At 41.8% G+C, this 16,486-nt stretch overlaps 1 protein-coding gene across 8 annotated transcripts in view; it reads right to left on the bottom strand.

Annotated features, from left to right (window-relative positions):
- Positions 1 to 16,486, bottom strand: part of TBC1D5 (TBC1 domain family member 5) — a 659,247-nt gene that overhangs the window by 19,886 nt on the left and 622,875 nt on the right. For all 8 annotated transcript variants that reach the window (XM_057491222.1, XM_057491228.1, XM_057491223.1 and 5 more), the window contains one exon: positions 4,479 to 4,578. In XM_057491222.1, coding sequence (XP_057347205.1) covers positions 4,479 to 4,578 — 100 coding nt within the window. The remainder of the gene's footprint in view (positions 1 to 4,478; positions 4,579 to 16,486) is intronic.

Below are 16,486 nucleotides of genomic sequence, written 5' to 3'. Positions count from 1 at the left end.
AGTAATATCAGGTCACTGAGGGGCGGCCAGAAATGCAAACTTTGGGTAGTGCATCAGACCGACTGCCTCAGAATCTGCATTTTTAACAAGGTTCCCAGGTAAAATGGGTCTTTTCCTTCTGTAGAGGACTATGCTACCCACAATTAAATGCAGTAGTTAACATTCTTAATGTAATTATGAAAAACCTTTATCACAGTACAGCTGACAGAAAGCTGTTTGGTGATCACATTTTCCTTCTCTGTTTTGCAAATATCATTAGTTAATTGCCTTCCTGAACATTTCTAAAGACATACATTGGAAGTTGTTTTTACAAACATCAGAAACTCAGATTTACAAGGTTCTTGCAGAGGCAAAGAAACTGATTTTCAGAACTGCCCTCCTCTTACAGCTAATTCTTGCATAAATATTATGACAAGTACAAAATCAGTAATGGTGTGTGCAGTAAAACAGCAGAAGATATGATACACAAGTGCTGATTCAAGTGTGGCCTCAGCAGAAGCATCAGTGAGAGAAAAGCTGTGGACGGGAATCAGGTCTGGACTCCTGGTGTAGGGCCGTGTGCCGTCCAGCATCCTCCCTGGGCCGCGGTTTCCTCATTGTGACATGAAGAACTGCGGGGTTTTTTTTAGGGCTCCCACATCTTCAGTATTTTAAGTTTCTATGAGTTACAGTACCCTCAGCAAGAGCACGGGGAACCTGATTTCCCTTAACGCATTGCACATAATCCTCCCACTGTTTGTCGAACCACTGGTGCAAGGCCAAGCTGCTGGAAACCAGTGTCTAAACACCAAACAGATGAGTGGAAATACCCTCACTGAGAGCAGGCAGGTGTGGGCACTAGAGGCCAGCAGGCTGAGCAGCTCCCCCTCCCAGCAAACAGCTGCAGCTCAGCCAGCTGCTCATGGATCAGAGAAGTGCAGGCTGCTCACCCACGTGCAGTTGTGTGTAAAGTACGGCAAATCTAAAAACAGTCTGAGCGCAGCCACAGAGGTTAATACTGTCAAGGGCTTTCTACTCAACTGTCAGGACGATGGGAAGGGGAGTCACTATAGGAACAGAAAAATGAGTGCATAGAAAAAGTATTCTGAAGTTGACAGGAAAAGTTTAGATTTAATAAAACATGTATTTTCAATTCTTGTCTCTCTGATTTCAAATAATTCAATTATGTGGCGGTAATAAAATTGTAATTTTGGTAGAATTTTGATAAAACAAATATTCTTTCAGTTTGGGGTTCTAGAACCATAAGGGAGTAATTGCTAACCTGTCCATGTTATTACCTCTACAATTAAAAGACTATTTCAACATGTGCCTTTATGTCATTTTTAACTGAGAGGCTTTACTCTGTATTTGTTGTATCAATTAAAAAATAACCTTGAACTGTTCTTGACATTTTAAGATATCACTGCATGTCTGATGAAAATGTATGGTGATAGCAAGAAAAGCACCTGGTGAAAATAATTAAAGTTAGGACAGGAGACACACGAGTGACCCCCAGAACAAGTGTCTGAGGCAGTTCTCACAGCTACAGGCTCAGCGGGGCTCATGTCAGGCACACAGACATATTTGGTTCTGAGAAAGCTATTCTTGGGCAAAGAGCTCATACAGCTGATCTGAGGACTGGAATATTCAAAATTCCAGGATCTTTTTGCATCACTTGATAAAGGAATATTCAGGTAGGTGTTGGGAAATGTAGTATTGGTTCCAGCAATTCCACCGACTAGTTGTGGGGCCCTGGGTAAGGCACAACTCAGCTCCCTGGTCACGTGTGGGCTGATGAGTGTCTCAGGGGCTTCCCTGGGAAGGGACAGTTAAGAGTTAGGAGGAAAGAGGAGAGGATTTGTGTTGATGCCAAGCTTTGGGTCATGCCCTGTGCTGGGCTTTACAGATATGTTAGTCTTGGCCACAAACTAGCAAGATGGATATCTGTATCTCCACCTTATATGTGAAGACACAGTCATAAACAAGCTGAGCTAAGAAGTCGCAAAGCCTGGTTTCAACCCTGTGTCTGGTGCCACCTGAGGCTATCTCTTCCTAGATGCCCCTCACTGCTCACAGCTGACTCCTGCCTGCAGTGTAGAGACCCAGGTGCTAGTTACACGCACTGCAGCCATCTGCGGATGTGCAGGGACTGGTGTTCTCCAAGCACAGAAGATCAGGTTCCTTGAAAAATTCCTCCAGAATCTTCCTCTCATTCAGGTGACCACTCTTAGTGGTTATTTTATAGCATATACATACTATTGTGCCACTTAATACTATATCATGAGCAGCTCCTCATTTTAATCATTATAAATATTGCATTACTATATTATAATCACTAATAGGCTATTCAATTCCAATTTTATACTGCTTTAATAGTCAGGACAAAGAGAAAATCTTCTGAAAAAACTGCTAGGGTATTAAAGTCATTTTTAAAGGGGATATAGGAAGTCAAAAAGTAAATCAAGAGCTGCACCTTAATCCCTTTTCCTCAAATTTTTGCTTAGATTCAAAATTGCCTATAACACGGGAACCACCCTTTAACAGACCAGTGTTGTAATATGCAGATGAAATGATGCATCTATAGGCTCTGGGGTCAGGAATGGTGTGTAGCATCACTCAACCCCACTTTAAAAATGTGACCATGCTATTGACATGGCCAAAAGAGCTATATGAAGGGAGTCTGGCTGAAAGTGAAACACACACACAAAAACAAATTTAGTTTTGTGGCTAGTTGAAAATTCACAGCTGGTATGGGCTTTTCTTTAATTAAAGTGTTTCCCCTTCCCTGCAATGAGAAAATGCTCTTTGAGTGTGAAAGACCAAAATCAGAGCAAAAGCTGTTTGAAAGTTCAGAGGCTTAAGTAAAGCTGCTTTAAAAGCTGCTATGTGGACCAAACACCTTGAAAATTTCCTAACAGGATTTTCTAGAGTTCCAGTAAATCTTTCTCTCAGTCACTTCTTTGTTCTACTTTGGTCAAAACCAAAATCAGGTGATACAAAGGTCACTCATGTAGTTAGCGAAGCAAAAAGTATACATATGGGTGTGTGCACACACACATATGCATACACTTACCTTGAAATTAAAATCATATTTAAATAATTAACTATAATTATATATTAGTTATTTACATATAAACTGTCTTTCATTACTTCTTTTTGATGCATTTTAAAGTATGATGCTTTAAGACAAGATTCATGTAAACTTAGTTATAAGCATATATGTAAACAGAGTTCTGAAGGGGTGGGACCAGACGTGATGGGGTAATGTTTCTGACTGTGAGAAGAGATAGTACCCTTTTAATTGTCTGCCAGAGTTTCTCCTGCTGTTTCTTCTCTTGAGCCCTTGTTTCTGGGGGAATGGTCAGCAGGGTAGAAATGAGGCTGAGGACAGTACAGGGCCCAGACAGCTGCCAAAAGACACTGCCAGGCAGCCGGCCCCCGAGGCCCAGTATCTCTCCAAGTCTGTAAGATAACATTTGCTGCTGGCCAGACATTGACTTTCTGGTCACATGCAACGGACCCATGCCTGAGCAGGCTGCGAGAGCACTGAGACAAAGGCAGAGAGTCCCCCTCGGTGAAGGCCCAGAGATGCGCCACGCTCAGGGCTGCTGCCAGTGGGAGGGGGTGTGGGGGATTGGCTTTGGTTCCCCCTGACAGGTGGGATGCATCCTGACTTACTACAACATGTGGTATTGCTATTTCTCCACTCTCAGAGCAGCATGTTGGCCATTTCTGTTAGAGAACATGTCTTATTTTCCTAAATTGTTCCCAAACTACAGATGCGGGACACTAGATGCGGGACACTGGAGAACGGAGAAAGAAAGGATGTCCTTTAAGTGGGCTGAAAAATAGCAACAGTATGTGTTGTAAAAGTTTTGCAAGCAGCATGGAGTTACTGGAGCAATACTTCCACAATCCAGCAGAGACCATTTCTAATACAATGTAAATAACTTTCACAAATGTAGAACGTAATGCCTGAAGGCTTTCCAAAATGACAGATATATATTTAACTCACATGAAAACTGAAGTTCAAGCTAGGGCATTTCTTAGAATATTAAGTACTGTCAACAATAAGACAAGGTCATGTGGTCCTGACATGCATTTCAAGCAGGTGGTTAAAAACATGTATTTAAGAAAATAAAGAAAGCATTGTCAAACAACAGTCACAGGCTGGCATAAAAGCAGAGTTGACTTTCTGATCTTGGAAGCTCAACATTTCATTCTTGTTTGAGGTGGGGAGGTATTCATAAAGGGCAGTGTAGCAGTTAAGAGCTGCAATCTCTGGTCAGACTGCTCCATTGTGAATTGCTCCTCTAGGTTCTAGTGTGAGTTTTATTAATCTCTCTGTGCTTCAGTTTTCTCATCTGCACAACGAGGAGAGGACCAGCTCTTGCACCAGAGTGCTGGTGTGACAGGATTCATGTACAGGGCTAGCACCGGGCCTGGGGCTGCTGCTGTCATGGTGACCACTATTCCCAGGGCCAAAGCCGCTCACTCACCTAGATGAGTGTCCATCACCTTCGCGCAGTATTTGCACATGGCATCCAGGTCGTTCAACTGTCCTTGAAGGAAGGAAATTTGGGCTTCTAGTTCTTCTTCCTAAAATGAAGGGGTCAAGATGTGGACATTTTTAAAAAACTTCAAATAAAATCCCCAAAGTTCTCCAAATGATCTAGACTGTTTTGAAGAGGCACAATATCATTTCAGTCTTAGACAAAAGAGAAGAAAAGAACAAATAAACAAGAGCTAACCCCCCACCGCCACCACCAGCAGAACAGAGAAAGGGTCAATGGAAGTTTAAATAATTTGGACTTTTCCTGATTACATGCTAACTTTGGGCCACATGACCCTGTTCACTCACACACCCTTGTAGCTACTGAGCCACACACACTGGGAGAGTAAATGGATTTCAGTGGCCCCCATTCCTTAGGCACTGGGACAAAACTGTTACATTCCCCCACACAGTCAGCCAAACAAAGACAACGATAAACCGTGAGGTTTCCCAAAGCACTTGGAGAAGTTTTGCCTCCATAGTCCATAAATAGCTGCTCTTAACACCTCCTCTTACAATAGGACACCAAAGCAATTATTTATTTGATTGTTTCTGGGAAAAAATACTCTGAGTTGAGGTAATTATCTCAATGGTAAAAGACACTCTACCTGTAAGGAAAGGATGAAGTCTAGTTTTTTGTAAGAAAAAAAAATCATTCATGCAAAAAATTTCCCAAGGAAATTTAGAAGATTAAGGGAGTTTTTCCTCAGAGAAAGAGAAAAATCCTCGTAGGACATTCTGAACCAAGTTAGATAGAATACAAAGAAAGGATGTTGCCAGAGCTGGAACAGGCTAAAAGCTGATTTGCCAGTCTTAGATTCTTGTTCTTTTACAATAGAATCCTCTGTGTCATTAAAAAGAAGGCAAGAGAAACCTACTGAGACATGCTGTTGCTGGACAGAGTATGGTGTGACTTCCAGATGGGAACGCACAGTTGCTAAGGTTACCAGTAGGTACATCGCATTTCAGTGGCACACATAGACAGGGCCAAGAAGTGTTGCTGCAGCCGCCATGTGGAGAATGAGCCCTGAGGAGTGGGCATGCAAATGCCTGATGCAGAAGAGAGACATAGCAGTGGCTCTGAAAACAAATTATTGTGACGTGCCCACTGTCGGATTACACAAGCATGAGCCACGTTCTTTACACATCCCACAGAGTGTGGCAGAGAACTGCGTAGGGACAAACACCGCAGAAACAGCTCTGCCAAGGAATGACTACAGGAGTCTGCGCGTAGGAGGTATCACCTTCCTAACTCTTCCACTGGAGTTTAAGGTGGAAAAGGTGATGTTTTGGTGCATTTTTCTTTTTCTTTTTTTTTTTTTTTTATTGAAGGGTAGTTGACACACAGTATTACATTACATTAGTTTCAGGTGTACAACACAGTGATTCAACATTTATATACATGATAATTCTAGGTACCAGCTATCACCATACCAAGTTGTTACAATATTTTGACTATATTCCTTATGCTATACATTACATCCCGGTTACTTATTTATTTTACAATTGGAAGTGTGTTTATATATATATATATATATATATATATATATATATATATATATATATATATATATTTTTTTTTTTTGTGAGGGCATCTCTCATATTTATTGATCAAATAGTTGTTAACAACAATAAATTTCTGTATAGGGGGGTCAAAACTCAATGCACAATCATTAATCCACCCCAAGCCTAATTTTCGTCAGTCTCCAATCTTCTGATGCATAATGAACAAATTCTTACATGGAGTACAAATTCTTACATAGTGAATAAGTTACATGGTGAACAGTGCAAGGGCAGTCATCACAGAAGCTTTCGGTTTTGTTCATGCATTATGAACTATAAACAGTTCAAATATGAATATTCATTTGATTTTTAAACTTGATTTATATGTGGATACCACATTTCTCTATTATTATTATTTTTAATAAAATGCTGAAGTGGTAGGTAGATACGAGATAAAGGTAGAAAACAGAGTTTAGTGTTGTAAGAGAGCAAATGTAGATGATCAGGTGTGTGCCTGTAGACTATGTGTTAATCCGAGCTAGACGAGGGCAATAAACATCCATGTATGCAGAAGATTTCTCTCAGAACATGAGGGGGGAGGTTCTAAGCCTCGCCTCTGCTGCTCCCCATTTTCTCACCAGATGGCCCCCTGCGACTGTGCCTGTCTTAGGTTGTTCCTCCCTTGAGGAATCTTACCCGTCTCTGGCTAACCAGTCATCTTCCGGGGCCATACAGGGAAATGTTAAGTTGGTAAGTGAGAGAGAAGCCTTATTGTTTGAAAAGGTTAGCTTTTTACTTCTTTGCATATTTATGCCCTGTGGCTTCTATGCCCAGCATTTGTCTTGAGGTGTCTTTACCACTTGGAAGAATTATGATACTCGGTAAATTCGACATGTGGCACGAGTTCTATTTAAAGGTTGTGATTAGGTAGGAAGAAGAAAAGCTATAGAAGTAGCAGGCAGAAGAAAACCTGGGAAGATTGATAATTTCTTTGACATATCTTCTTGTAGAGTAACTTCAGCATGGATAGGTTTTAAACTACTAATTAACTTGTGCACACACATTAACATAATAGGAATATAGTTACCTAACCAAAGCATACCTGTAATTACCAGCCATCTCCAGTGAAACCAAGAAAACCAGTTAGGCACCTTAGGCATTTGTGAAAACTTATCTATGATATGGTGGATATTGTCCAACTGAACTTAAACAGTCTGAGAGAATTGAGATAAATTAGAACAACCCATTCCTGGGGACTGTTCACATCCCATATGTTCTTTTAACAATAAATAGTCTGTGGTTGTAAGATTTTGGAGCGCTACAATTTGGACTTCTCCTAATTCTTGGTTGAGTTCCAACAGTATAGATCCAGTCCAATTTGTTGTTTTACTGTATGCACAGGCCAGCTTAGATATCTCCTTCATCATTCCCATGGCAAGTCCAGGAACTGGTGAGATGAGTGCTTCTACACCTGTGGCAGTGCGTGGATCTTTGTTGGGGTTTTTTTTTTTTTGCTGATCATCTTCTGTCATGAGTCTTCCCGAGAGTGCTGATGTTGGAAGTTCTTTTTCATATCGTATTTTAGTTCATTTTCGGGGTAGCCAAATTAGGCTTTGATCCTCTGTATAAACACAAACAGACCCTTTGCCTACACTTTTATATGCCCTTTATATCATTGTGTAGAACTCATTGGAGGTCACCACACAGGAACGGCTTTTTTTTTTTTTTTTTTAATCATTCATCTACACTTACATGACAAATACTTTGTTTACTAGGCTCTCCCCTATACCAGGTCCCCCCTATATACTCCTTTACAGTCACTGTCCATCAGCGTAGCAAACTGCTGTAGAATCACTACTTGTCTTCTCTGTGTTGTACAGCCCTCCCCTTTCTCCCACCCCGCTATGGATGCTAATCTTAATATCCCTCTTTTTCTGCCCCCCCTTATCCCTTCCTACCCACCCATCCTCCCCAGTCCCTTTCCCTTTGGTACCTGTTAGTCCATTCTTGAGTTCTGTGATTCTGTTGCTGTTTTGTTCCTTCAGTTTTTCCTTTGTTCTTATATTCCACAGATGAGTGAAATCATTTGGTATTTCTCTTTCTCTGCTTGCCTTGTTTCACTGAGCATAATACCCTCCAGCTCCATCCATGTTGCTGCAAATGGTAGGATTTGCCCTTTTCTTATGGTTGAGTAGTATTCCATTGTGTATATGTACCACATCTTCTTTATCCATTCATCTATCAATGGACATTTAGGTTGCTTCCAATTCTTGGCTATTGTAAATAGTGCTGCGATAAACATAGGGGTACATTGGTCTTTCTCATACTTCATTGCTGCATTCTTAGGGTAAATTCCTAGGAGTGCAATTCCTGGGTCAAATGGTAGGTCTGTTTTGAGCATTTTGATGTACCTCCATACTGCTTTCCACAATGGTTGAACAAGTTTACATTCCCACCAGCAGTGTAGGAGGGTTCCCCTTTCTCCCCAGCCTCGCCAACATTTGTTGTTTGTCTTTTGGATGGCAGCCATCCTTACTGGTGTGAGGTGATACCTCATTGTAGTTTTAATTTGCATTTCTCTGATTATTAGCGATGTGGAGCATCTTTTCATGTGTCTGTTGGCCATCTGTATTTCTTTTTTGGAGAACCGTCTGTTCAGTTCCTCTGCCCATTTTTTAATTGGGTTATTTGTTTTTTGTTTGTTGAGGCATGTGAGCTCTTTATATATTCTGGATATCAATCCTTTTTCGGATCTGTCATTTTCAAATATATTCTCCCATACTGTAGGGTTCCTTTTTGTTCTATTGATGGTGTCTTTTGCTGTACAGAAGCTTTTCAGCTTAATATAGTCCCACTTGTTCATTTTTGCTGTTGTTTTCCTTGCCCGGGGAGATATGTTCAAGAAGAGGTCACTCATGTTTATGTCTAAGAGGTTTTTGCCTATGTTTTCTTCCAAGAGTTTAATGGTTTCGTGACTTACATTCAGGTCTTTGATCCATTTTGAGTTTACTTTTGTATATGGGGTTAGACAATGGTCCAGTTTCATTCTCCTACATGTAGCTGTCCAGTTTTGCCAGCACCACCTGTTGAAGAGACTGTCATTTCGCCATTGTATGTCCATGGCTCCTTTATCAAATATTAATTGACCATATATGTCTGGGTTAATGTCTGGATTGTCTAGTCTGTTCCATTGGTCTGTGGCTCTGCTCTTGTGCCAGTACCAAATTGTCTTGATTACTATGGCTTTATAGTAGAGCTTGAAGTTGGGGAGTGAGATCCCCCCTACTTTATTCTTCTTTCTCAGGATTGCTTTGGCTATTCGGGGTCTTTGGTGGTTCCATATGAATTTTTGAATGATTTGTTCCAGTTCGTTGAAGAATGTTGCTGGTAGTTTCATAGGGATTGCATCAAATCTGTATATTGCTTTGGGCAGGATGGCCATTTTGACGATATTAATTCTTCCTAGCCATGAGCATGGGATGCGTTTCCATCTGTTAGTGTCCCCTTTAATTTCTTTTAAGAGTGACTTGTAGTTTTCAGAATATAAGTCTTTCACTTCTTTGGTTAGGTTTATTCCTAGGAATTTTATTTTTATTTTTTGATGCAATTGTGAATGGAGTTGTTTTCCTGATTTCTCTTTCTGTTGGTTCATTGTTGGTACATAGGAAAGCCACAGATATCTGTGTGTTGATTTTGTAACCTGCAACTTTGCTGTATTCCGATATCAGTTCTAGTAGTTTTGGGGTGGAGTCTTTAGGGTTTTTTATGTACAGTATCATGTCATCTGCAAATAGTGACCGTTTAACTTCTTCTTTGCCAATTTGGATTCCTTGTATTTTTTTGTTTTGTCTGATTGCCGTGGCTAGGACCTCCAGTACTATGTTAAATAACAGTGGGGAGAGTGGGCATCCCTGTCTAGTTCCCGATCTCAGCGGAAATGCTTTCAGCTTCTCGCTGTTCAATATAATGTTGGCTGTGGGTTTTTCATAGATGGCCTTTATTATGTTGAGGTACTTGCCCTCTATTCCCATTTTGGTGAGAGTTTTTATCATGAATGGATGTTGAACTTTGTCAAATGCTTTTTCAGCATCTATGGAGATGATCATGTGGTTTTTGTCTTTCTTTTTGTTGATGTGGTGGATGATATTGATGGACTTTCGAATGTTGTGCCATCCTTGCATCCCTGGGATGAATCCCACTTGGTCATGGTGTACGATGGTTTTGATGTATTTTTGAATTCGGTTTGCTAAAATTTTGTTGAGGATTTTTGCGTCTACGTTCATCAGGGATATTGGTCTGTAGTTTTCTTTTTTGGTGGTGTCTTTGCCTGGTTTTGGTATTAGGGTGATGTTAGCTTCATAGAATGAGTTTGGGAGTATCCCCTCCTCTTCTATTTCTTGGAAAACTTTAATGAGAATGGGTATTATGTCTTCCCTGTATGTCTGATAAAATTCCGAGGTAAATCCATCTGGCCCGGGGGTTTTGTTCTTTGGTAGTTTTTTGATTACCGCTTCAATTTCGTTGCTGGTAATTGGTCTGTTTAGATTTTCTGTTTCTTTCCGGGTCAGTCTTGGAAGGTTGTATTTTTCTAGGAAGTTGTCCATTTCTCCTAGGTTTCCCAGCTTGTTAGCATATAGGTTTTCATAGTATTCTCTAATAATTCTTTGTATTTCTGCGGGGTCCGTCTTGATTTTTCCTTTCTCGTTTCTGTTACTGTTGATTTGTGTTGACTCTCTTTTCCTCTTAATAAGTCTGGCTAGAGGCTTATCTATTTTGTTTATTTTCTCGAAGAACCAGCTCTTGGTTTTATTGATTTTTGCTATTGTTTTATTCTTCTCTATTTTATTTATTTCTTCTCTGATCTTTATTATGTCCCTCCTTCTGCTGACCTTAGGCCTCATCTGTTCTTCTTTTTCCAATTTCGATAATTGTGACATTAGACCGTTCATTTGGGATTGCTCTTCCTTTTTTAAATATGCTTGGATTGCTATATACTTTCCTCTTAAGACTGCTTTTGCTGTGTCCCACAGAAGTTGGGGCTTAGTGTTGTTGTTGTCATTTGTTTCCATATATTGCTGGATCTCCATTTTGATTTGGTCATTGATCCATTGATTATTTAGGAGCGTGTTGTTTAGCCTCCATGTGTTTGTGAGCCTTTTTGCTTTCTTTGAACAGTTTATTTCTAGTTTTATGCCTTTGTGGTCTGAAAAGTTGGTTGGTAGGGTTTCAATCTTTTGGAATTTACTGAGGTTCTTTTTGTGTCCTAGTATGTGGTCTATTCTGGAGAATGTTCCATGTGCACTTGAGAAGAATGTGTATCCTGTTGCTTTTGGATGTAGAGTTGTGTAGATGTCTATTAGGTCCATCTGTTCTAGTGTGTTGTTCAGTGCCTCTGTGTCCTTACTTATTTTCTGTCTGGTGGATCTGTCCTTTGGAGTGAGTGGTGTGTTGAAGTCTCCTAGAATGAATGCATTGCATTCTATTTCCTCCTTTAGTTCTGTTAATATTTGTTTCAGGTATGTTGGTGCTCCTGTATTGGGTACATATATATTTATAATGGTTATATCCTCTTGATGGACTGAGCCCTTTATCATTATGTAATGTCCTTCTTTGTCTTTTGTTACTTTCTTTATTTTGAAGTCTGTTTTGTCTGATACCAGAATTGCAACACCTGCTTTCTTCTCTCTGTTGTTTGCTTGAAATATCTTTTTCCATCCCTTGACTTTAAGTCTGTGTGCGTCTTTGGGTTTGAGGTGAGTCTCTTGTAAGCAGCATATGGATGGATCTTGCTTTTTTATCCATTCTATTACTCTGTGTCTTTTGATTGGTGCATTCAGTCCATTTACATTTAGGGTGATTATTGAAAGGTATGAATTTATTGCCATTGCAGGCTTTAAGTTTGTGGTTACCAAAGGTTTAGGGTGAGCTTCTTTACTATCTTACTGTCTAACTTAACTCGCTTGTTGAGCTATTATAAACACAGTCTGATGATTCTTTATTTCTCTCCCTTCTTATTCCTCCTCCTCCCTTATTCATATGTTGGGTGTTTTGTTGTGTGCTCTTTTTAGGAGTGCTCCCATCTAGAGCAGTCCCTGTAGGATGCCCTGTAGAGGTGGTTTGTGGGAGGCAAACTCCCTCAACTTTTGCTTGTCTGGGAATTGTTTAATCCCTCCTTCATATTTAAATGATATTCGTGCTGGATACAGTAGTCTTGGTTCGAGGCCCTTCTGTTTCATTGCATTAAGTATATCATGCCATTCTCTTCTGGCCTGTAGGGTTTCTGTTGAGAAGTCTGATGATAGCCTGATGGGTTTTCCTTTGTAGGTAACCTTTTTTTTCTCTCTGGCTGCCTTTAATACTTTGTCCTTGTCTTTGATCTTTGCCATTTTAATTATTATGTGTCTTGGTGTTGCCCTCTTTGGATCCCTTGTCATGGGAGTTCTGTGTAGCTCTGTGGTCTGAGAGGCCATTTCTTCCCCTAGTTTGGGGAAGTTTTCAGCAATTATTTCTTCAAAAACATTTTCTATCCCCTTTTCTCTCTCTACTTCTTCTGGAATACCTATGATTCTTATATTGTTCCTTTTCGTTTGGTCACTCAGCTCTCTTAAAATTCTTTCATTCCTGGAGATCCTTTTATCTCTCTCTGCATCAGCTTCTCTGCGTTCCTGTTCTCTGTTTTCTAGTCCATTAATGGTCTCTTGCATCTCGTCCATTCTGTTTTGAAGTCCTTCCAGAGCTTGTTTTATTTCTGAATTCTCCTTCCTTAGTTCTTGCATATTTCTCTGCAAGTCCATCAGCATGGTTATGACTTTTGTTTTGAATTCTTTTTCAGGAAGACTGGCTAAATCTATCTCCCCAGATTCCTTCTCAGGGGAAGATGTAGCAGATGCCGAAGCTGTCTGGGTTAGTCTTGTCTGGATCATATTTTTTTGCCTTTTCATGTTGACAGGTGCTATTGACTGTCAGCTGGGAGGGCCAAAATTTTCACTTGCTACTGGCCTTTCTTTACTGGGACAACTGCGACCCCTAGTGGCTTGGGTTGGGTAATTGCGTGTAGAGTGGGTCTTTGTGTCTTGCCTGGCCGGAAGGGAGAAATTTCCCTTTCTGTGGGCGGAATTTGTCTCAGGCTGCTTCTCTGCTTTCGCAGCGCCCGGTGGGGTAATGAATGGGGGGGCTGCTTGACTGTTTGCCTCCGTGAGGGGTCTCAGAGCTGTTGCCCAGGGGGTTAGTGCACCCAGTTTTCCCTGTAATTTCCAGCTGCTGTACTGTGACCTGGGCTGTTTCCGTCAAGCTGTTAAGTCCCCGTCCCTTTAAGACTTTCAAAAAGCACTCGCTTTTCTTTGTCACAGGGGCATCAGCTTCGGCACCCGCTCAGAGGTCTTACTGCCCTCCGCCCACGCACTGTGTCTGTGCTCTGGTGGGGATGGCTGGGGCTGGGTGTTCGGCAGTCCTGGGCTCCGTCTCCCTCCCGCTCTGCCTATTCTTCTCCTGCCGGGAGCTGGGGGGATGGGCGCTCGGGTCCCGCAGGGCCGGGGCTTGTATCTTACCCCTTTCACCAGTCGCTGGGTTCTCGCTGGTGTAGCTGCAGTCTGGCCATTGTCCTGCGTCTTCTGGTCTCTCTTTTAGGGCTAGTTGTGTTTGTTGTATTTTCAAAAGTATATATGTTTTTGGGAGGAGATTCCCACTGTCCTACTCAAGCCGCCATGTTGGCTCCACCTCTCCGATGTTCTGGTGCATTTTTCTTACCCTTTTGCTCCTTTGTTTCTGCACAGACTCGAATTTCCCCCTTCTAGCAGGACGCCACAGGAATGAGAGGAGGAGGCTTCAGAGGCTGGTCAGTCTCCAAACACGGCCTCCATCCCTTCCTTCCCCCCTGTAACGCACATGGTGTTCCTCTCCTCAAGAGGCAGTATCTATGTGCCTGCCCTTGAGCTGGGCTGGTCTTGTGACCTGCCTTGATCCAGAGAATGCAGCAGACATCAGACTGTGCCAGGCTGGGGCTGGTGTAGGAGGCCTGCCCACCTCTGCTTGCTTCTGCTTTCTTTAGAGGAGGACAGCTACCGTGTTGTAGAGAAGCTCAGGCTCGAATGACAAGAGGAGAGAAGCACTGAGGTCCCAGACCTGTGCAGGAAGTCTTCCTGGGCCCTCCAGCCCAACCTATCTGAAGCCACCAAGTGAGGGACCCCGCCAGCATCATGGGGAGCAAAAGAGCCCAACCAGGCCTTGTCCAACTGCCCATGGGAACCAAGTGCTGGTGTTTTAAAGAGTGGAATTTTGGAGTGGTTTGCTATGCAGCAACTGATAACTGAAACAGTGGTAGAATGGAAAGAACAGTAGTTTGGTATATGGCGTGAGGAAATCTGAGTTCTATTTCTGGTTCTGCCATCACCAAGTTAAGTAGCCTTAAGTAACCCTCTACCCAATCTGGGCCTAAATCCAGCTCTAGAGAAGGTAAAAGTCAGACACTTTACTCCTAGGGAGCTTATGAGCATATAGTTGGAATAAGAAAGCTATATAAATTACTACAGTATGAGGCAGAGTACGTGGAAGTCTTACAGGGACATGAGAATAATTGCTCTGGGAGTCCTGGCCCCTGCCTCCCGGCCCTTCTAGTGAACAAGTCATCTTTCCAATGTGTTACAGAAACGGACACGACAGGAGGAGTCTAGGACCACCTGAGGCCAGAGCACGGCAGGCTTTTAAAAGAAGGGGACCCAGCTGTGGCCTGAGTTTCTCCTTGCATGTGGCTACCAACTGGGATACTGACAGCCAGAGAGGATGCACTGCCTCCTGGCATAAAAACATCTATTTACTCTATGTATTAGGTTAATTTGTATTAAGCAATCACTTTTTATTTTATTTTTATTTTTTTATTTTTTTATTAAGTTATTATTGATATATACTCTTATGAAGGTTTCACATGAAAAACAATGTGGTTACCACATTCACCCTTATTATCAAGTCCCCACCCCATACCCCATCGCAGTCACTGCCCATCAGTGTAGTAAGATGCCACAGAGTCACTATGTGCCTTCTCTGTGGTGCACTGTCTTCCTCATGATCCATCTGCAACATGTGTGCCAATCATTATACCCCTTAATCCCCTTCTCCCTCCCTCCCCACCCGCCCTCCCCAACCCCTCCCCTTTGGTAACCACTAGTTCCTTCTTGGAGACTGTGAGAAGGCTGCTGTTTTGTTCTTTCAGTTTTGCTTTGTTGTTATACTCCACAAATGAGGGAAATCATTTGGTAGTTGTCCTTCTCCACCTGGCTTATTTCACTGAGCATAGGACCCTCTAGCTTCATCCATGTTGTTGCAAATGGCAGGATTTGTTTCTTTCTAATGGCTGAACAGTATTCCATTGTGTATATGTACCACCTCTTCTTTATCCATTCATCTACTGATGGACACTTAGGTTGCTTCCATATCTTGGCTATTGTAAATAGTGCTGCGATAAACATAGGGGTGCATATGTCTTTTTGAATCTGAGAACTTGTATTCTTTGGGTAAATTCTAGGGTTGGAGTTCCCGAATCAAATGGTAATTTCTATTTTTAGTTTTTTGAGGAACCTCCACACTGTTTTCCACAATGGTTGAACTAATTTACATTCTCACCAGCAGTGTAGGAGGGTTCCCCTTTCTCCACATCCGCCAGCATTTGTTGTTATTAGTCTTTTCGATGCTGGTCACTAACTGGTGTGAGGTGATATCTCATTGTGGTTTTAATTTGCATTTCTCTGATGACTAGCAATGTGGAGCATCTTTTCATGTGCCTGTTGGCCATCTGAATTTCTTCTTTGGAGAATTGTCAATCACTTCTTTTAAAATGCAAAAGCCTTTGAGAGTTTTAGCTCCCAAGGGTCTTCTATCTAAATAGAATTACTCTATTCAGTTTGAATTACTTAAATCAGGTTTTTTTTTTTTTTACGCTGGGAGGGAAGAAGAGCTGGAGACGAGACACTTTAGAGGTGATGGGCCTGGCCTGCGGGTGGTAAGGTGCTGGGACAGGTGGAGGGAAGCACAGTGCAGAGAGGGTCTCTTCCTCAGAATATTGTACTGTGCTAGGAGGAGGAGTATGGTAATTCTGATGTGATGAGCCTGGTGCCCTCTAAATTGTGCAGAGCAAATGTGTGGGAAGCCCTGAGACCATGGCAGCCTGAAGCACTTGCAGGGTAAACACAGTTTTTCAAGTTTGTAATTTTGCTTATGTCTCTTGTGGTAAGTGAAGAGCACCTTGCATGCCTGAATTCCAAGAAGACCTCAATACACATGGATCTACACTATGGAAACTGGCAACTTCCATGCATTTAAATCTTTCTTTCAAAGGAAAGCTCACACAAAAGTCCAACAGATGATACAAGAGGAGCATTCTGGTTGGAACTGGTTGAGGGGCTGAAGAACGTTTTCCATTTGGAAGTTTAAATCCAGTGTATATATCCCTCTAGAGTTTGC

This window comes from Manis pentadactyla, chromosome 14, assembly GCF_030020395.1.
Source record: "Manis pentadactyla isolate mManPen7 chromosome 14, mManPen7.hap1, whole genome shotgun sequence".
NCBI lineage: Eukaryota > Metazoa > Chordata > Mammalia > Pholidota > Manidae > Manis > Manis pentadactyla.
The sequence above is the reverse complement of the archived record's forward strand: the minus strand, read 5'-3'. Positions and strand labels throughout refer to the sequence as shown.